General features: G+C 43.2%; 1 protein-coding gene across 7 annotated transcripts in view; it reads right to left on the bottom strand.

Annotated features, from left to right (window-relative positions):
- Positions 1 to 10,956: 10,956 nt before the first annotated feature.
- The window catches only part of ddx11 (DEAD/H (Asp-Glu-Ala-Asp/His) box helicase 11), a 72,829-nt gene continuing 61,353 nt past the window's right edge, over positions 10,957 to 22,432 (bottom strand). For 4 of the 7 annotated variants that reach the window (XM_048548392.2, XM_048548391.1, XM_048548390.1 and 1 more), the window contains 4 exons: positions 15,014 to 15,098; positions 12,559 to 12,634; positions 11,447 to 11,601; positions 10,957 to 11,252 (listed from right to left, as the gene is read on the bottom strand). In XM_048548392.2, the coding sequence (XP_048404349.1) occupies positions 11,214 to 11,252; positions 11,447 to 11,601; positions 12,559 to 12,634; positions 15,014 to 15,098 (355 nt within the window). In that variant the 3' untranslated portion in view covers positions 10,957 to 11,213. Of the gene's footprint in view, positions 11,253 to 11,446; positions 11,602 to 12,558; positions 12,635 to 15,013; positions 15,099 to 15,412; positions 15,504 to 21,223; positions 21,333 to 22,432 lie in introns of those variants that run through there. The other 3 variants (XR_009446868.1, XM_059652269.1, XM_048548393.1) reach the window with 3 other exon arrangements.

Raw genomic sequence — 22,432 nt, forward strand, 5'->3', positions numbered from 1 at the left:
TACGATTCCAGAATTGGACCAGCAGGAGAGTCCTTGTGAGAGGACATTGCTGTAAGTTGTTACAGAGAGGAATGAGGCAGCACATTCTTTCACACAAAAGGATGAGGGTTTTAAATTTGACACAGCATGCTTCACCTCCAGTAAGGAAGATTCAACTGATTTTCATTGAGCTGAAGAAATAACGGCCCGACCTTCAGACCTTTGGGTTGTTGGAGTGTAGTTTGAGAGAAACACATTGGGACCCGTCCAAGTTCTGATGCAGAGACGTACGGCAATTTAAAAGTTAAAAAAAACTTCTAAAGTGCTGCCTCGAACTGTCGGTGAATGTCTCCAAATGAGCTCAGGGCGGAGATTCAGGCCAGGGGTGCAGGCTTTACCTGCGATATTTATATTTATATTGTGAATATAAATCAGTTTAATGCTGGGTCAAACTCGGTGGTCAGCAGACACGACAATTGTTGATTGGCTAGATTCAAAAACTTGTTACCTTGCTAAAAACTGCTTCCAACTGTACAGCCTTTTGATACAAACATTTCAATTGTTGCAAACTTTCAAGCTGTTGCTCACAGACACCTATTTAAATCTCTAAGCACAGAAAAAAGCCCCTGATCCTTTAAAGGGACCATGTAATGCTTTCTAGCCAAGCACTTCAAAAGTCCCAAATTCTAACTTCCTGCCTATCAATCCACAAGTACTCTACCCAACTTCACAACACCTCCCCCCTTAAGAAAATATAAACAATCATGAAAATATGGCTTCACTTTTTCTTTCTTTTTTAAAACCTTAACTCCATTATATTACTGGATCCATCACTCATTAATATGGAGTTAAAGGTTTTATTTTAATTTTATATATATAACATTGAACACTGCCATTTCCATCCTATGTGAACATTTTTCTTTTAAACTTGTGAGCATCTGCAATAATATTTTCACAAGCCACATCATGTACAATACGTAAACTAAATTCTTGTAATTTGAGAGTCCAACAAAATAATATGGTGTTCTTGCCCTTATATCTTTCCATAAATGTCAAAGGATTGTGGTCAGTATACATAAACTGCCATCCTTACCTGGTCCGGACTACATCTGACTCCAGGCCTGCAGCAACTGCCCTCTGGGCAATTAGGGATGGGCAATAAATACTGCATAGTCAGTGAATCCCTCATCCCACGAATGAATAAAGAAAAAGTAAACGTCTGTCTCTGATGCATTATTTCCAATTCAAACATTAAAATGTTGTAAGGCTATTACCAAACTCAACAGCCCTTTTTCAGAGGTTGAATATATTTTCTGGTGGATTTGAGTTTTCTTGAAAAGTAACTGTTTGGCTTTCAATGCCGCAATCGTCCTCCTGTAACAACACAGCTCCAACACCTACATCACTTGCATCAATGGCAACTTTGAAGGGATTCAAAAAAGTCTGGCGCAGTTAAAACTGGCGCTGTGGTTAACTCGGCTTTTAAATTCTCAAATACCTCCTGCCATTGTTCTGTCCACCGAAATGTTGTGTTTTTTTAACAAAACCATCAACAGTGCCACTATGTTATTAATATTTGGCACAAATTTCCTGTAGAATCTGCTCAATCCTAAAATTCGTAGCTCTTCCTTCTTCGAGGATGGTCTTGGAAATTCCTCAAAGGCCTTTGTCTTCACATTCCTTGGTGTTATCCATCTGTGTCTGATGTTGTGCCCCAAGAATATCACGCCTGCCTTTGTAAATTCTGTTTTTGCCAAGTTTATGACCAACTTTGCCTCCCGTAGTCTCTCAGTGAGAACTGCCAAACACTCCATGTGATCTTTCCACGAATGGCTAAAGATCACTACGTGGTCAATGTAGATGTCTCAATTAATCAATGCTGCAACAATTCTCTTCAAAAGCCTTTGAAAAGTGGCTGGTGCATTTTTCATTCTCAAGGAGGCGTTACTTTAAATTGATAATACCCATTTGGGCTTACAAAAGCAGAAACTTTCTTCGCTCCCTCCAGCTAAAGTACTTGCCAGTAACCGTGAAGTAAGTGCAGCTTTTTGATGTAAGTGGTCCATCCTCCTTTTACCACACAATCCTCCAGCCTTGAAATTTGGTATTTGCCAGATTTGGTCACAGCGTTGACCTTCCGATAGCCTGTACAGAATTGTTGAGTACCATTGGGTTTGGGAATCAACACAATCAGCAAACTCTACGCACTTTGACTCAGCTCAATAAAGCCTTCATGGAGCATCACTTCCACTTCCTTTTGTACCTGCGCTGCTTTTGGAGGATTAAGACTGTAGGGGTGTTGTTTTTTCATGACAGCATTCCCCAAGTCAACCTCCTGTACTATTGTATTAGTCAGCCCCATTCTGTTTCTACATAGGTTCTCATAGCACTGTTACAAGCCCTTCAATTCAGTTCTTTGTTCCTGGGGCAGATAGCTCACCACCCTGTCCCATTCCTTAAGGATTTCCTCATAATTCAATTTATTCTCAGGCACATAAAAGTCTGAATCATCTGGATTTGATTCTTCACTCTGAGTGGCAGTGACTAATCCTGTTTCTCTGGTTCCCATCCCCTGTCATAGCAACATTTCAGCATGTTCACATGACACACCGATCTGGCATCTTTACCAGACAATCACTAGACTTAACTTCTCAACCTATTAGGGACCACTAACCCTTACTTTGCAGGGATCTCCTACCATTGGTAATAGCATCAATACTTTATCCCCATGGGCAAATATATAAATTTCAGATTTCTGATCTGCTTCTTGCATCATTAGGTGCTGTGCCACCTTCAAATGTTGTCTAGCTAATTCACCGTCTCTGTTTAATCTTACTCTCACCTCAGATACATAACCCAACTGAGAGATCTCTGACTTTGCACCTATCAATGTTTCCCTAATAATTTTTAAAGGCCCTCCTACTTCGTGTCTGAATATCAATTCAAATAGAGTGAACTGAGTCGATTCATCTGGGGCATCTCTAATGGCAAACAATATAAATGCAATACCTTTATCCCAATCGTTCGGGTAATCCTGGCACTAATCCCTCAACAAGGCCTTTAGGGTCTGATGCCACCTTTCCAATGCTCCCTGGGATTCAGGATGGTATGCAGTTGATGTAAAGTGTTTGGTGCTGAAACTATCAATGGTCTCCATAAACAATTTGACAGTAAAATTGAACCCTTTGTCTGACTGAACCTCCCTGGATAGTCCACAATGGGTAAAAAAAGCAAGCAACTCCTTTACAACATTTTTGCCTTGCTATTCAACAATGGAATTGCCTCTGGAAACCTGGTAGACACATCCAATACGCTTAGCAAATATTGGGTCCCACTTGGTTTTAGGGAGGGGGCCTACACAGTCAATTATAACCCATGTAAAGGGTTCTTCAAATGCAGGATCTGGCTTCCAAGGCACTGGTTTTATTACTGTCTGTGGCTTTCCTACCATCTGACAGTTACGACAGAAATGGCAACATTCAACCACATCTTTATGTAATCCAGGCCAATAAAAATACTTCTGTATCTGAGCTTCAGTCTTCCTCACTCCTAGATGACCTCCTACAGGTAATCTGTGTGCTACCCACAATATCTCCTGTCTGTATTTTATCAGCAACACAATCTGGTGAACTTCTGCCCATTTCTCATCTGCACTAACCTGCCAAGGTCTCCATTTCTGCCTTTAGATTTTATCCTTAAGTTAACAGCATTCGGGAATACATTCTGATTCCTTTTTCGATCAGGCTTTATGATATAAATCCTTTATTGTCTCATCTTTTCTTGTAGCTCCATAAATCTGTCAGAACTAAACACCTCTTTCTGATCCTTTACCATCTCATCAAACAGGCCGTCAGCTAACTGGATCTCAACTCCTTCATCTTTCTCTTTTGTTTTCCCTTCTGGTTTTCCCTTATGGCTGTGGGATCTTGTCACCACACAGCCTGGAAAAATTCCTCGATTCGCTGGTTTTCTTTTGGCTTTTCCACTACAATGGGCATCACTCTCACCTGTGTTCCAGCAATATCGTTTCCAAGAAAAGTGTATCCCTGGAAAAGCTCATTTCTCCATCACTCCCACTATCACCTCCCCAGTCTTGATGGGACTTTCTAGCCTTATCTTACACAGGGGAACACTACTCCTCTCTCCATTTATTCCACAGAATACCACTCACTCAGGCAATATTTCAGAAGGAGTGCAAATATTTTCATCTCTTACTACTAGACACAGACTAATTCCCATATTTCTCAATATTTTAACTTCTTTACCTTCTCTGCCTGTTCCACCTGAGTAAATGTTATCAATATGGGTGAAGTCTTTGAAAAGATTGGGTGCTATCTTACTATCCAGCCCATGACTAGAGTGTGCATTCTCCTGCAGCTCCTCAACTTCTCTTGGAATTTCCTTCACTAACTCAACTAATCCCACTGGTTTATCCTCTTTTATCACATCCTTTTTCCCAGTGCTTTTCTTAAACCACCAGCGCTGTGACTTGGAGACAGCAAGAACTGCAGATGCTAGAAGCCAGGGTCAATACTGCGCGGAGCTGGAGGAACACAGAATGTCAGGCAGCATCAGAGGAGCTGGGAAGTCATTTTGGGTCAGAACCCTTCATCAGGACTGGGGAGTGGGAAGGCAGCTCAGAAACAAATAGGGGTGGTGATAGGTTGGACGCAGGGGTTGTGGAGCTTGCTCAGTGGGAAGGGTCAGGCAGATAGGTGAGAAAGAAGATGGACAGTTTGTGTCAGGTCAAGGAGGTGGGAATAAGAAGGCGGGCTGGACACGGGGTGGGGCAGGGAGGGGGAGATTTTGAAGCTGGTGAATTCCATGTTGAAGCCATTCGGCTGTAAGCTCTCGAGGGGGAATATAAGGTGTTGTTCCTCGAATTTTTGCGCGGCATCATTGTAACATTGGAGGGGTCTCAGGGTGGACATGTCACCAAGGGAGTGGGAGGGGGAGTTAAAACTGCCGGCAGCTGTAAGGTGTTGGTGATTGGATTGTACGGAGTGTAGCTTCTCCATGAATCAGTCACCGAGTCTGTGCTTGGTCTCTCGGATGTAGTGGACACCACATTGGGAGCAACAGATGCAACACAGCAGGTTAGAAGATGTACAGGTGAATCCATGTTGGATACGGAAAGATTGTTTGGGGCCTGGGATGGGGGTGAGGGGGGAGGTGTAGGGGCAAGTGTAACACCTCCTGCAGTTGCAGGGAAAGGTGCTGGGGGTGGTGGAGTTATTGGGGAGTGTGGAGTGGATGAGGAAGTTGCAGAGTGAGCGGTCTCAATGGAGACCAGACAGGCATGGGGAGGGGAAAATCTCCAGTTGTGGGGTCTGAGTGCAGGTGGCGAAGTGGCAGAGGATGATGAGTTGGATTCAGAGGTTGTTGGGGTGGTCTAGGGGGACTCTACCCCTGTTGTTGCGGGGAGGGTTCTTGAGAACAGAAGTGTGGGAAATTCAGGAGATGTGGTTGAGGGAATCATGAATCATGAGAGGGATGTTATGGTCCTTGAAGTAGGAGGACAGCTGGGATGTCTGGGAGTGGAATGCTTCATCCCAGGAGCAGATGCGATGGAGGCGGAGGAATTGGGAGTAAGGGGTCACATTTTTCAGCAGGGTGGGTGAGAGGAGGTGTAGTCAAGTTATCTGTGGAAGTCGGTGAGTTTGAAATAGATGTCAGTGCTGAATCGGTTGCCAGAGATGGAGACAGAAAGATCCAGGAAGGGGAGGGAGGTGTCAGAGATGTTTAATTGCTTGAGATGGAGATGGAGATGGACAGACCGAGTACCGACTCCAATCAACACCACCTTCCAGTCGCCGGCCATTTCAACTCTCCCTCCCACTCCCTGAGTGACATGTCCATCCTGGGCCCCCTCAAATGTCACAATTAGGCCACATGAAAATTGGAGGAGCAGCACCTTATATTCCACCTTGGGAGCTTATGGCCCAAAGGCCTCAAATTGGAATTCATCAGCATCAAAATCTCCCCACCACAGCCTCATCTCGTGTCCTCGCTAGCCCTGCCTACCAACTTGGTCTGAATTAATATTACCCACACAGTCTCTGGCCAGTTCATCCGTTTAGTCAATTTTTCAAAGGAAATGAAGAAAGCTTCTACATCTTTTCCATCAAATTTTTGTAATGTTTGGATATATTTATATATATCCCTACTAAGACTTTGCCTGTGATGGGTTTGCTCATCCTTACTATCTTCCTCACTAAGTCTCGCTTCTACCTTCACATCTGCCCTTTTAAGTTGACTTTCCTGTCTAATTGCCAACTTCTGAAATTCAAATTCTTTCTCCCTTTTTTTTTTACTTTTGTCCTGCCAAGAAACTTCTTTTCCTTTCTTTATTCTCTAATTCCAGTTGTCTCATTTGCGACTTAATTTTTTCTAAGTCCACTGCACTTCAATGTTTCTCTGATATACCCAAACACTTAGCTAACTCTGTTACAATTTATTATTATCCCTAGTTAAACCCAATTTTAGCTTGTCTGCTAATTCTAAAAGTGTCACCTTTTTCTGTCTTTCTAAATTTTCTTGGCAAATTTTCAAGCATCTTGGACCCCCAGAACCTCTTTAGCAACTTTAAGAGGCATTGCCTCACTTTTGATTTAGCCAACAACACGCATCCAAAATTAAATAGATTTTCCATTTTTCACTTAAGTTTTATTTAAAGATATAGGACACTAGTCCCCAAGTCTGTTTAAATTTGCTGGGACCTTTTGTACCCTAAATCTGTCCAAATCCCAGATAGCAAGCCCCCAATGTGCTATAAAGCAGAGATGGACCCTGCCCCCAATGTGCTATAAAGCAGAGGTGGACCCTGCCCCACCCCCAAAAACTAAAACCGAAATACCCAAAGAGGAGCACCACACTCTACAGTCTAAAAGGAGGGTGAAAACTAGTGTAACCTGTTTGTCAGCAACTTCTGGTGGTTGAATAAATGAATCCCTGACACAAGTAACAATTTATTTGTTCAAATGTGAACAAAGTAACGAAACTATTAACAAACTGAACAACCCCCTTGTAACTCCTAACTATTCCTAAATAAAGCAAGATTCTAATGGCATGCTGTTCCAATAAATAGAAGTCCCACTAGTATAAAATAGAAAAAGAATTTAGTCTGTTGAAATTAGAGCTGGGTTACGTGTCTTCCTGAATGTCCTGTGCCTTCTCCGAATATTCTTCTGTCAGGAATATTAACTAGCCGTGCCATTGTTATTTAGATGGTGCTTTCTATAAGTCATAGAGGAGGCTGCTTGAGAGCTGAGTGTCGTTAGTTCTGGTGGATGGCAGCCAGCTCTGGGGCTTTGTTCAACTGCCTCCTTCTTTTTATGTCCTTGATGACAATCAATATTTCTTACAATAGGATGGTTCAGGTCAATAACCTTTCATCATGACATTGAACCTGCCTGTGGCCACTAACTGTATATTTCAAAGGATCATTAACAAACTTTGACACTGTTGTGCTTGAAAGCAAGTAACATCATTGTTGTGTTTTGATCATGGTAAAGGAAGACGAGACACTGCTGTACTCTGGCTGTTGACACCAATTTTCTCACTTACCTGCTGTGTCCATCTGAAGAGAGAAGTTACAGAATTGAAACATTAACCCTTCCTTCCCCATGGATGCTGCCAGACCTGCTTATAAGCACTGCTCGCTGTTTTTATTTCAGATTTCAAACATTTTGTTTCACTTACAAAGAACTGGAAATAGAGAAGATTCAGCTGTAACTGAAATAATATTCTTAATGGACTGAGCTTTTTCTAAGAAAAAACTTTACAAAAGCCTTTTACCTCAAACATGTTCAACGCCTCTCTGCATGCTGAGACCCAGTTTTAGGCTTGTCCTTATCAGACTGTTGCTTTGAATTTTATATCTTTGATGCTGTCGTGGATCACAGGGTGACCAAGCAACGTTATTTGGTTAAATGTAGTTAAGAGAATGTTCAATAAAAACAATTTGCTTAATTATGAACATTTATTGAATATTAATAAAAAGAATGAAAAAGATAGGAACATTTACTAAGTAAATACAAGGAACGAAAAAGAAAGGAAAAGACAAACAATAAGCCTCAAGTCCTTCTGCCCGTCAGGGACCCCCGATCAATAGTTGGTCTGCAGGCTGAGGTTGTTCCTGGCACCGTTTGCGATCCTGATCCAAGGTGAATTCCAGCAACTTGGAACAAAACTCTCTCTGATACAGTGTTACAAACAGCAAGGCACAAGAAAAAAAACAACTACAGAAAAAATTGTTGACTGTGTCCACTTCGGCACGTACAGGAATGTTCACAAAACTCATTCAAGGTCACACAGCTGTTGAATGTCATCAACATGTTTAGCCCTTCAGCCCACTTGGAGACAGTAACGACTGTACATGCTGGAAGCTAGAGTCAATAAATGTGGAGCTGGAAAAGCACAGCAGGTCAGACAGCATTTGAGGAGCAAGGTAGTCAACATTTCAGGCTGAAACTCTTTGTCAGGGCTGGGGAGGGGAGCGCAGAAATAAAGAGAGGGTTATGGTTGGGGCCGGGGAGAGGGTAGGTGGGACGGAGTTAGGTGGATGCAGATAGGGGGTTATTGTGGCTGGTCAGTGGGAAGGGTGGAGCAGATTTAGAAGTCAGAAGATGGACAGGTTGGGGGTGGAGACATTTTGAAGCTGGTGAAGTCAATGTTCAAGCCATTGGGCTGTAAGCTCCCAAAAAGCTGCCAGTGGAGGAGGCCAAGGATGGACATGTCACCAGGGGAGTTAAAGTGGATGGCAACCAGGTCAGGTTGGTTGGTGTGTGCAGAGCGCAGGTGCTGTGAACCAGTCCCCAAGTCTGCGTTTGGTCTCCCAATATAGAGGACACCACATCGGGAGCAACAGATACAGAAGATGAGGTTAGATGAAATACATGGGAATCTCTGCCAGATTTGGAAGAATTGTTTGGGGGCCTGGAATGAAGGTGAGGGAAGGTGTAAGGGCAGATATAATAACTCCAACAGTTGCAGGGAAATGTACCGGGTGCGATGGAACAGACAAGGGAGTCTCAGATTGCATAGTCCCTGCAGGAAGTGGACAGGGGTGGGGAAATGAAATATCTTTTTGGTGGTGGGGTCTGATTGTAGGTAGTGGAAACGTCAGGGGATGATGTGTTGGATTCAGAGGGTGGTGAGATAGTATGCGAGGGCTAAGGGGATGCTATCCTTATTGTTGCTAGAGGGAAGAGAGTTTGAGGGCAGAAATGTGAGAAATAGGGGAGATGCAGTTGAGGGCATCCTTAATAACAGAGGAGGGGAAACTACAGTCCTTAAAGTGGGTAGATATCTGGGAAGGTCTTATCCTGGCAGTGGAGGCAGAGGAATTGGGAGTAGGGGATACTGGGAGGAGCGGGTGTAGCTGAGGTAATCGTGGGTTTGAAATGAATGTCAGTGGCGAGTTGGTTACTGGATATGGACAGGTCCAGGAAGGGGAGGGAGGTGTCATAGATGGTTCAGGTGAATTCGAGGGGGTGCTGGAAGGTGATGATAAAGTTGATGATGAAGTTGATGAACCGTTGGAGCATCTTGTGGGAGCACGAGGTAGCACCAATACAGAGATCAATATAGCAGAGGAAGAGGTGAGAGATGGTGCCGGTGTGGTTGTTGAATAGGGGCTCTTCCATGAATCCTACAAAGAAGTGGGCATAGCTCAGACCCATGCAGATGTCCAACACCATCCCTTTGGTTTGCAGGAAGTGGGAGGAATCGAAGGTAAAATTGTTGAGGGTGAGGACCAATTCCACCAAGTGAATGATTGTCAGTGAAGGGGGACAGTTTGGGTTTATGGGAGAGGAAGAAGTGGAAGGCTTTTATGCTATTTTCATGGGGGATAGAGGGACTGTGCGTCCGTGGTGAAGATGAGGCATTGGGGGCTAGGGAACTGTAAGTTTTGGAAAAGGTGGAGGGCGTGGGTTGTGTCCCAAATCTAGATAGGGAGTTTCTGGAACAAAGGCGAAAGAACGGAGTCAAGGTAGGAGGAGATGAGCAGGAGCAGGCAGAGACAATGGGTCAACAGCAGCAGGTGGATTTATGGATCGTGGGTTGGAGATAGAATCAGGCGGTATCAGGTTGGGAAACTATCAGGTTAAAGGCTGTGGACAAGAGCTCTCCAGAGGTGATGAGTTTGTTGATGGTCTGGAGATGTTGGCTTGGCGATCAGAGGTGGGTTCGTGATCGAGGGGATGGTAGGAGGTGGTGTCAGATTTGGCACCTAGCCTCAGTGATGTAGAAGTCAGTTTGCCATAGTACCACCGCACCCCACCCCTTGTCGGTAGGTTTAATGGTGAGGTTTGGGTTGGAGCAAAGGGATTTGCGTTCCGATGGGGAGAGGGTGGAGTGATCCAAACGAGTGACGTCATGGGGCAGTTGGAGATGAAGTGGGCAAGGGAGAGTAGGAGGTTGAGAGGGGGTGTCTAGGACGATGGAATTTGCTGGATGCGGGAGGTGGGGTCGTCAGAAGGTGGGTTGCATTCTCGTTCAAAGAAATAGGTGTGGAGGCGGAAGCAGTGGAAAAAGAGCTCAACAAGGAGGCATGCATGGAATCCGTTCACGTGTGGGCCCACGGGAATGAAGGAGAGCCCTTTGCTAAGGACTGGCCTTTCAGTTTCAGTGAGGGAGAGGTCTGGTGAATATCCTGCAGGGCTTGGGGGCCATGGCTGTTTGTTGAGCTGGAGCTAGGAGCAGGGATGGAGGTGACAGCTACAGCGAGTGTGTACATAGGAGCAGGCACACGTGCAGAAGAAGTAATGACTTGGTCAGCAGCTGTCACATGGTTGTCCCATCGCTACAGATGTACAGCCCATCGTATCCAGATGTTCTCTCTGCGCTTGTGTTTTTATTCACATATGCTATCACAGTTTGGCATTCGGTATATTGCGAGGTACCTTCAGGCTATACTCCAATGGACTGTATAAACATTCAGGGAGAAAGGAAGAAACAGAAGTACCACACAAACAAGGCCACCTCTCCCTTTATTATTGAGGTTTAGCAAAAAAATACAAACATTCTAACATATTTGGTAAACATCACTTAATAGATAAATATAAAACAGTCACATGAGAACTAGCAGCAGCAAAAAGGGATTTGAAATCAACTTCGTCTTTATACAATTAGGCAAGAATTTCATAACTAAGGGAGTGACTTGTAACAGATGGAGGGCCCCAGTAAGACTGCTGTGAACGGTGTCTCAGCCCAGCAATGGTCTCTTGTAGCTACTTAGCATCTCCACAGGTCTTCTTGACTCTGAAGAACTGTAACCCAAAGCATAAGAAATGGAAACTTGTTAAACATTTCACGTAATACTCTTATTCAAACCAAGTGATTGTATTAAAGGACTATCATTTTTGAGATTAATGTGACATCATTCACTCTCTTCACAGTTCACTGGGAGTGATAATCTCACTGTCCCAATGTAAGTTGACTGGCGTTAAATGTAACATCTCACCTTTGCAATGGCTGCAAGGGCAGGTCCAAATGAAGCTTCTGCCTGTGTGCGTGCTCTGATCCAAGTCGGCAGCTTGCTAAGTATGTTGGGCCGGGTGTAGCGATGATCCAAAAGGACAATAGCGGCATAGTCCTCGCGGTGGCGTATGGCTCGCCCTACAAACAGCACAGTGCTTAAACAACAGGAATCTTTGCTCTCGGGGGCAATTAGGGATGGGCAGTAAATGCTGGCCTGGCCAGCTACATCTCTCCAACTGAATTAAAAAAGGCTTCTTACAACCGTACTACACAACTTGCTCCACAAGCCATACATTCTGGGAACTGCGAGACAGCACAAAGCACTAAACCCTCCACAGATGAATTCTGCTCCTTTCAAGCCTGTAAACCATTTCAATTCGGCCGTTTCTAATAGTAATAGACTGCAATAGTGACTGATAAGAATCAAAAGTCAATAGATTCACTCTTCCCAATGCTTTTTTGAAGGAAAATGGGGCTATTTTTCAGGCCTAGATTGGAGAAAGTCACGATAGTACAGGGGCTGTAAAAGAGTTGAGAATGGTGGAGTAAGACTGGTAGATACAAGTATGGTCAATGCACACTTTGAAATATACCTGCCCATGCCCCACCACCCAATGGCTGCTGATGAAGGAGGAAAGCAAGAACAGATCTTCAGGGGATAGTGAATGTAACACCGCAGGGATCTGAGGCCAGGCTGGGAATCTCCTGGATAAGATCAATTATATAGTCGACAAAGGAAAGCCTGTCTTCAGAAGCTACACAGTGGATGGATGGTACTCGAGGAGGAGAGTGTGGGTCACCAGGGTGATGGTTAAAGAGGATATGAAAAGGATAAAGGAGGGGTTCAGCACTAATGTCGCAGTTAATATATCAGGATGTGTACTTAAAAATTACCATAACCCCACCGCTCCCTTTACTCAGTCTCACTGTGAACTCAATATTCCCCTCAGTCTCACCATGACCTCTCTGCACCTGTTGCTCAGTCTAAAAATTACCACAAAGTTTCATGTCTATCACCTTCACAGCAATATGGTGGTGTAAGTAACTTCTGAACTACAATCCTTAACCCTGTGTGGATGTTGCACAGACACCTACCTATTGACTGGTTAACAGCTTTCATGCAGAGGTTTTCCACGAGGAGTTTTCCTGGGGTTTTCCCATCAGTTTTTGGCTGGGGAATTAAAATACAAAAAAGTGAACAAGAAAGATACCTCACATGTTCACAGCCCTAGAGCAAATTACAAGCCATTTACCCAGTTCATAAATCATATTACAAAGTCCTGGTCTCGTCCACTCTCCACAAGCACCACTCCTGGGAGTAACCCACATTATTCCTTTCTCCTAAATCTGGATTACATTACAAGCACCAACTGAAGGCTGCCAATGTTCTAGATGGAAAACAACTGGCTGCTAAAGAAAATCCAAGATAAAGTTAGACGGTGTTATTAAATCGAAGGACAAAAGTCTGTGTTGTTACATTTGTTAAACAGAGAAAAACTGCAGTCTGCTGCTTTCAAAGAGAATTGATTATTTACAATTTGGAAAGTTATGTTGCATTTATATTGTGCCTTTCATGGCCAACTGAATCCCAAAGCCTTTTACGACAATGTGAAGAACACAGCAGTTAATGTGAGCAAGGTCTGGGAAACAAAAGTGAGATAACTAGATATTGCGCTTTATGATGTTGATGTCGGAATAGAGACGGGCCAGGACAACTAGGAAAGACTCCCTTATCCTACTTCAAAACTCAAGACCTCATTTGTCCTCTTGCATGAACATAAGACTCATGCATCTTTGACAGTCATCTCCCCAGCAGGGCCAGGCACACTTAGCTGAACTGATCGAACCAAGATAATAAAGTGTGAAGCTGGATGAACGCAGCAGGCCAAGCGGCATCTCAGTACCATAAAGCTGACGTTTCGGGACTAAATCCTTCATCAGAGCTCTGTCCAAAACGTCAGCTTTTGTGCTCCTGAGATGCTGCTTGGCCTGCTGTGTTCATCCAGCTTCACACTTTATTATCTTGGATTCTCCAGCTTCTGCAGTTCCCATTATCTCTGATCGAACAAAGACATTCCTTTTATTCTCTTGCTCCCTGTACAGTAAAGGAATGTATAGAATTCTCATAGAACTGGGAAATCCAGCAGCTTTTAAAGGGCTGCTGCAATATGAGATATACAGCAACACCCAAGGAACAAAAAAATCCACTCTCTCAGCAAATTGGAAAGGAAGTGGTGTTGTCCACGTTTGAGGATATTCCACTAACTCTCTGCCTTGCCCTGAAAGAAGGCAAGAAAGATTTGTATTGCACTGAGGATGGTTAACACTTCCACATTTACTACAAAAGCAAAATTCAGCAGATGCTGATAATGTGAAAGATAAAATGAAAATGCTGAAAATTAGCATCGCTCCATAGATGCTGCCTGACCAATTGGGAATGCTATAATTTTCAACTGTCATTCCGCATTTAATGGAGATTTTCAGAAGACCCTGTTTCGGAAGGTACATTTCCTGCAATTCCTATTCACACAGATCAAAGCAGCATGTGGATAGGCATCAGGGACAGAGTTAACAGAGCAGTGATTAGTTCCACCAGGGCTGACAAACTGAGCCGTCACATAAACATGCTTATTTGTTTTGCAAAAGGTTAGCCAGATGTCACCATTCTCCTACTGCCTCCAAAGGGATTTAATCAATCCTTTAGTCAAAGGGAATTTGCATCACAGAAGCTGCAAGACACAATGATATTTTGCACACAGCCATTTCAAATTCAATTCTCACCCACCTATCACTGGCACAAACAACAACAAGAGAAGGTAGGAATGATTCTGAATCCTAAAGGAGCCTGGCATCTAGGATGGTGTGAGTAAATGCGTTCTTCCTACAGATAGCAACAATGGAGGTACTCTAACCATGGAGTCACAGGAACTAGAGATAAAAAGAGTTTGAAGGTGGCTCTCTCTGTTACTTGTTGTTGGTGTAAGTGAACAGGCTGGTGGGAGAGTGGAGGGAATGGAAAGGGGAACACGTAGTTGAATGAAGTATTACAATAGATTTAACTCAAATGACGACTGTGGGAATGTATAAACATTGGGAGGAGAGACATAGTAGCATGTTGAGTTTCCCCGTCACAGGCCATCTTTTTAACAGGGTCCATGCTTCTAACTGAAAACACAAGTTAATGTATCAAAGTAAGATCTTGTCACATGTGCTACACCCAAAGGTCAGTCTCACTGGCTGCTAATGCTTCATCCTGGACTGTTTCTGTGCCAGTTATTAATCCATGCTGATTTGTCAGCAATTCTACTCTGAGGCAGGGTGAGGACACATGTCCCCAAAGCACCTCAGCTGGAACAGGAATAGAGCCTGTGCTCTTCATGTGATTCTGAATCATACATTAGACATTTACAGAAACACTGGGCCACACAGGTAACAAATGCAGGGCAAGACTGGATCTGTAAAAACTGAGGACATGTACAGTGTGTAGATGTCAATGTATGTAGTATCTGGATTATGAAGCAAGTTAAATACAGGGGCAGCCACAACATACCAGGGTCTTGTCCAGATAAGCCATTTTCTCCTGGAGCTCTGGCGAATTGATGTTGGGAAACGGCATTCCGACCATTACCACACACCTGTAACAAAACATAGCCGAGACATGATGGACAAAGACTGGTTCGAGGTAAATACAGATCAAGGAAACTGCTGGGAGCCTGCCATTTCCAACCTGTGTAAATAATCTTGGACGCTAAAACAATTCCAAATTGGTATTCCAAAGGGAACTAAAGTAAGATCAACAAACTTGATCAAGTGCTGCTCCTTGATCAAGGAATCCTGCAACATTTACGCACCAAATCCCATTCACCCATGGCATTTATGCTCATTCAGCTACACTGGCATTTCTCACCAGCATTTTTATGCACTTCCCCAGTCTCGCCCCTGGCCGTACCTGGAACCTCCATTAGCTTGCCAGATCTTTGTTCCTATCATTTGTTCCGATATCTTTCTGGCATGTTGCCAAATTTTGTCCAATAATATTTCTGTGAAATGGCGACATTAAGTGCACTGTAAATTCATAAGTAACTGTTTAAGACAAAATTAACAAATAGCAATGATAATTTCTAATAATAAATGTAGAGAATGATACTTTGGCAGTAAATTCCACATAGTCACTTGATAACAAGTCTGGAGTTATGCCTGAACCTGATGAGGCATTAATTAGATAGCTCTCCACACCACTGAGTTCTGATCACGCCACATTATGTCAAGGCTGTAAATGCTGGGAAACAAATGGCATGAGTTTTTCCAAGCGTTAAGGGGATTTAAGAGGCGTCAGTTAGTCTGGATCAACAGTGTACAGGAGGTGAGGAAATGGCTAATTATCCAAGAACCCCGAATTTTACTTCAAGTCATATCAGCTGGACCAAGGGACATTTATTAAATGGAGCAAAAGTCAATTTAAAGCAGATTTTCTCAGTGAGAAATGTGATTAAAACTTTCCTGGACAAGGTAGGGAAGACAGATGCATCAGGCAGACATCTGGGCAATAAGGAAGGGAATATGGGAGCAGGGTTCTCAGCCCCTCCAGTTTGTGACATTATTCAAGCGGACTATGCCTGATCTGCATCCTAGCTCCAACAACTTGCCTTGGCTTCATTTCTTTAATACCCTTGTCTAACAAACATCTATAAATCTTGGTTTGTAATTTTTATTTGGCCCCTGTTGTTGCCAGTCAGAATTCCAGAGAAGTGTTTCCTGAAACAATACTGAATGGGCTAGGTCTGAATTAAATTTATACAAACATAAGCTCAAGGAGCACAAACAGGCCACTCGGCCCTTCCAGCCTGCCCCCCACAACTCAATAAGATCATGGCTGATCTGATTTTAATCTCAACTCTATATTCCTGCATATTCCCGATAATCTTTCATGCGTTTAAAGTTTCAGCAAAGGCCTGTAGCTCGGGTTGCGGGTGAAGTTGTTGACTTGCTCACCGAGCGGTCTTGTTTTTGTTCAGATGTTTAGTCACCGTGCTAGGTGACATCATCAATGAAGCCTCCAATGAAGTGATGTTGTTCTATTCCACTTGGAATTGATACTGTCTGGTCCATTATGGTAAGTACTGTCATTTCTGGTCCTGGTCTATATGCGTTTGTATATGGGGTCCAATTCTATATGTTTGTTGATTGAAGTATGGATTGAGAACCATGCCTCCAGGAATTCCTGTGCGTGTCTATGTTTGGTTTGGATTACTATGGCTACCTTGTCCCAGTTAAACTGATGGCCCTCATTGTCTGACTGTACCGATATTAAGGAGAGTTTGTCGTGCCATTTTGCTGCTAGTTGATGTTCATGAATTCTGATGGCTATTTTTCCTTCCTGTCTGTCCAATGTAGTGTTTGTGGTAGTCGTTGCATGAAATTTTGTAAACCACGTTGGTTCTGCATATTGTGGGAATGGGGTCTTTAATCCTTGTGAGTGTTTGTTGCAGAGTGGTCGTGGGCTTGTGGACCACCATGATTCCTAGTGGTCTTAGGAACGCTGTCAGGAACTGACAAGACAACTTTGACCCTTCTAAACACCAGAGGATACAGACCTAGTCTGTCTAGCCTCTGACATCAGGCAATGTGCACATTCCAGGGATTAATCTAGTAAACCTTCTCTGAACTGTTGCTAACACATTAACATTCTCCAGAAGCAGTGGCCAGTAGTCTATAGAATACTCCAGGTGCAGTCTCACCATGCCCTAGATAACTGAAGCATTACCTCCCTATTCTTGTATTCAATCCCCCACACAATAAACCATAACATTCTATTAGCTTTCCTGGTTAACTGCTGTGCTTGCACACCAACCTTCTGTGATTCATTCACTGATCTAAGTCACCTAGATCTCACGGCATCGCAGAAGTCTGCAACTTCTAACTATTTAGATAATATACTTTATTTTCCTTCCTGCCAAAATGGACAATTTCACACTACCCTACATTGTACTGCATTTGTAGAACTTTGCCTGCTCATTTAACCTATCTGTATTCCTTTGCAGGGTCCTTATGCCCTCTGCACAATTCAGTTTCCTACCTATCTTTGTGTCATCAGCAAACTTGATTTTCATATTCTTGATCTCTTCACCCAAATCATTTACATAATTTATAAAAAAAACAGTCCAGGTCCCAGCACTGAGCCTGGTGGCACACCACACTTCACTCTTGCCAGCCTGAAAAAGACCAGCTTATCCCTACTCTCTGCTTCACGTTACCGGGCAAATCTCTATCCAAGCCAATTTGCCTACATCATGAGCTTTTATTGTCTGCAATAGCCTTTGATGTGGCACCTTACTAAATTACTTCTGGATATCAAGAAGTACAGTACTCACTTTGGAATTTACATGACCAACCAGCTTGTTTTTAGCCATTCTTCATAATCTTTTAGATCACATTAAAGACATCAATTAGATCACTCTGTAATGTTGTATACTGAAGGGAATATTGCAAGCTGGTTTTTGATGATTGGTCCATTCAGATCGATCACCCTACCCCATCTCTGTACCCTGCATTTCCCACAGCTAACCCACCCAGTCTACACATACCTGGACACTACGGGCAATTTACTATGGCCATTCCACCTAGGGAATGCGGGAGGAAACCGGAGCATCTGAAGGAAACTCATGCAGAAACAGGGAGAATGTACAAACTCCACAAAATTGCCCAAGGCTGGAATTGAACGGAAGTCCCTGACGCTGTGAGGCAGCAGTGATAACCACTAAGCCACTGTGCTGTCCTATTTAATGCTGCATCCTCTCAAAGGCTTTTTAATTTTTATTCTACTGTCCAGAAACAAATGGGAGGCGAATCAGAGCTTTATGTAACTAACATAATCATGAACATTTTCAATTCCAGTCCTCTTGAGATATTATCTTGTTTTTTAAAATCAAATTCACATTGTTCCACTAGGGCAATGGAGATTGGGACTGGCTGGGTTGCTCTTTTGGGAGCCAACACAGACACAATGGGCCAAATGGCCTTTCTGTTTTATAAAGTTCTGTGATTGTACTTTCACTTCCAACTCCCTCTTTTCATCCAGCTTCTCACCGATTAGAAAATACTCTAAGATGGCATGCTGTGCGTCAAATTAGAGCACTTCACAATTCTCCACAAGTAATTTTTGTCTGAAGACCCTTCTGAGGAAGGGTCACCGGACCCGAAATGTTAACTCCGTTTTCTCCTCCACAGATGCTGCCAGACCTGCTGAGCTTTTCCAGCAACTTTGTTTTCGTTCCTGATTTACAGCATCCACAATTCTTTTGGTTTTTATTTAGCGAGTAAATTCTGTCATTGTTTCACCAACTCAACTTGCCCCATGACAACTTTCTGACCTTTTTACGTGTCTTATTGAGTCACCCCAGGTAAATGACAGAACAGGAGATCCAAGTCTGTTGACCAACAAGTCATTTATAAACACAATGATGATGGTCAACAGAAGAGTCCGGGACTAGACAGGAGCATCCATAGAATAAAGAACAAAGAAAATTGCAGCGCAGGAACAGGCCCTTTGGCCCTCTAAGCCTGCACCGATCTAGATCCTCTATCTAAACCTGTCGCCTATTTTCCAAGGATCTGTATCCCTCTGCTCCCTGCCCATTCATGTATCTGTCTAGATACATCTTAAATGATGTTGTCGTGCCCACCTCTACACCTCCGCTGGCAACGCATTCCAGGCACCCACCACCCTCTGCGGTCTTTCTAATGCAAATAATCCTAACCTACTCAACCTCTCTTCATAGCTAGCGCCCTACATAGCAGGCAACATCCTGGTGAACCTCCTCTGCACCCTCCCCAAAGCATCCACATCCTTTTGGTAATGTGGTGACCAGAACTGTACACAGTACTCCAAATATGGTCAAACCAAAGTCCTATACAACTGTAACATGACCTGCCAACTCTTGTACTCAATACACCCTCCGACGAATGAAAGCATGCCGTACGCCTTCTTGACCACTTTATCAACCTGCGTTGCCACCTTCAGGGTACAATGGACCTGAACACCCAGATCTCTCTGTGCATCAATTTTTCCCAGGGCTTTTCCATTTACCATATAGTTCACTCATGAATCAAATCTTCCAAAATGCATCGCCTCAGTGGACAGGAAAATGTATATGAGTATTATTTGCATGGTGTTCCAGGAGGCATTTGATTAAATCCCTCACAGGGAATTAAGGAATTGGAGGGTCAGATTTCAGTCGCACATGTGATGGGAGAGTGGAACTTCAATAACAGAAACTGGACTCTACAGGGCTGAATTACTTACTTCCTTTGAAAATATGTGCAACTTGGTCTTAATATCTTAGTGGAACTATCACTGGGCTATTAATGCAGAGACCCAGGAAACATTCTGATGTCCCAGGTTCAAATCCTGCCACAGCAGATGTTGGAATTTGTTGTTCTATGTTCTATGTTCTATGAATTCAATAAACATTTGGAATTAAGAGTCTAATGATGACCATGAAACCATTTTCAGTTGTTGGAAACAAACCCATCTGGTTCACTAATGTCCTTTAGAGAAGGAAAATGCTATCCTTACCTGGTCTGGCCGACATGTGACTCCAGACCCACAGCAATGTGGTTGACTCTGAACTGCCCTCTGGGATTATGAATGGACAATAGCCAATAACACCCTCATCCCATGAATCAATTTTAAAAAATCGCGATATCAATTATCCAGAACTAAACCAATTTTATTTTACAAAGCCTTCATGAGTTTTGAGTGGGAGCCAATGCTAGTCAGTGAGCCGATGGGTGAACAGTTAAGAATAAGTATGAAGTTTTGGATGGTCTTAGGTTTCCAAAATGGAATGTGGGCGCGGCAGCCAAGAATTACTGCTGAGGCAAGGGCCAAGTTAGGTGAGGTAATGAAGCTGGAAATAGGCAATCGTCGTGATGGAACGGTGGCTCAGTGGTTAGCACTGCAGCCTCACAGCACCAGGGACCTGTGTTCGATTCCAGCCTCAGGTGACTGTCTGTGCAGAGTTTGCACATTCTCCCCGTGTCTGCATGGGTTTCCTCTGGGTGCTCCGGTTTCCTCCCACAGTCCAAAGATGTGCAGGCTAGGTGGATCGGCCATTCTAAATTACCCGTAGTGTTCAGGGGTGTGTGGGTTATAGGGGGATGGATCTGGGTGGGATATATCAAGGGGTGGTGTGGACTTGTTGGGCCGAAGGGCCTGTTTCCAAACTGTAGGTAACCTAATCTAAGCTAAACTGATTGGAAATATAAGACTGCGCACTCTTTCATGGACTTTAAAGCGTAAACATTTATTCAAACTTCAGAATTATGCAGAAGACTTTTTTCTGGTAAAACTAAAGCAGTGAATGCTGTGGGTGTTTTTCCTTGCCCGTCCCACAGATTGGACACTTTTAAGGAAACAAACTCAAGAATGTCGAGATCGGGAGAATGTCACTGGATTGCAAAAGTTTATGTATAGTGGCTAACAGAAAGATGACCTTTTATCTCATGGCTTACGCAAAGAATCCAAATATTTTCAGGGAGGCGATGACCTTGTGGTATTATTGCTGCACTGTTAATCCAGAGACCCAGGCAGTGTTTCTGGGACCCCGGTTCGAATCCCGCCACGGCAGCTGGTACAATTTGAATTCAACAAAATATCTGGAATTAAGAATCTAATGATGATCATGAATCCATTGTCGATTGTCAGAAAAACCCATCTGGTTCACTGATGTCCTTTAGAGAACGAAAACGCCATCCTTACCTGGTGTGGCCTACACATGTGACTCCAGACCCACAGCAATGTGGTTGACTCTTCATTGCCCTCCGGGAAATTAGGGATGTGCAATAACTGCTGCCTGGCCAGTAACGCCCTCATCCCATGAATGAATAAAGAAGAGAAAAATACGAAGTCTTTGCTTAAGCTTAAATTGAAGAGGCAGACCCGTGCTAATTTTATGTGTATTCCAGAATTACCATGAGACAGTGTCTGTCAATTGCTGAGTTTTACATCAAAGAATGTCATTACAGAAATTCTTGTCTCAAATTGTCCATGTTTCTGAATTCCAGACACCAAGTAAAACCTTGCAAAACTTACCTTAATCTTAAACAGGACATCAAGTGGTAGGGATGGACCAAAATGAACACACGCAAAATAATAATGATATAAATAATGGCACCAGAGACTAACCCCCATGCCCAGAAATCCATTATTGCAGGATTTAAAGATGGGTAGAGAACAATGCAGATGCCTAAAGTTGTCTCCACCTGGCGACCATTCCTTTCAATTAGACACTTACAAAGAATAGGTTTATCACACCTGATATATTTGGTGACTAAAGTGGTGGACAGGAAAATGTCTATGAATATTATTTGTATGGCCTTCCAGGAGACATTTGATTAACTCCCTCAAAAAAAAAAGCTCCTTGTTAAAAGTTGCAGCTTGTTGAAGTGAAGGCAAATTAGCTGAGTGGCAGGAGACCAAGATTAAGGTTAATAGGAACATAATCTATTGGTAGCATGGGACTGTAATTAAATGATAAAAGATGGGATAGAAAGACTCATGTGCAAGTTTATCGTTCACACAAAGGGGCATTGGGAGAATAGCTGCTAAGATTCTCTTAAGTAGTACTAATAGATAAGTGAATAGAAAGAAACTGTGATAAATGAATTTCAATATAGGCCAGTGAGTTCATCCATTTCAGACTCTAACAAGGATAAATCATACACATTCCTAATTTTTGGGAAGACAACAGTTCCTGGGTTTATGTTCTTAATTCTTGAATAACATGCCTGCTAAAGAAATGCATGTTGCACTGTTACTGAGCAAGTACAGGACTGGACTTGGCGATAACAAACTCTTTGATTAAACAACTAATTGAGTGGAAAGCTCATACCTAGTTAGTGGCTGTGTTCATGGAAGCAGCAGGTTGGGTTGGTAAAGAGTGGATTGGGGGAAGAAAGCAGGGTCTGG

This window comes from Stegostoma tigrinum, chromosome 18, assembly GCF_030684315.1.
Source record: "Stegostoma tigrinum isolate sSteTig4 chromosome 18, sSteTig4.hap1, whole genome shotgun sequence".
NCBI lineage: Eukaryota > Metazoa > Chordata > Chondrichthyes > Orectolobiformes > Stegostomatidae > Stegostoma > Stegostoma tigrinum.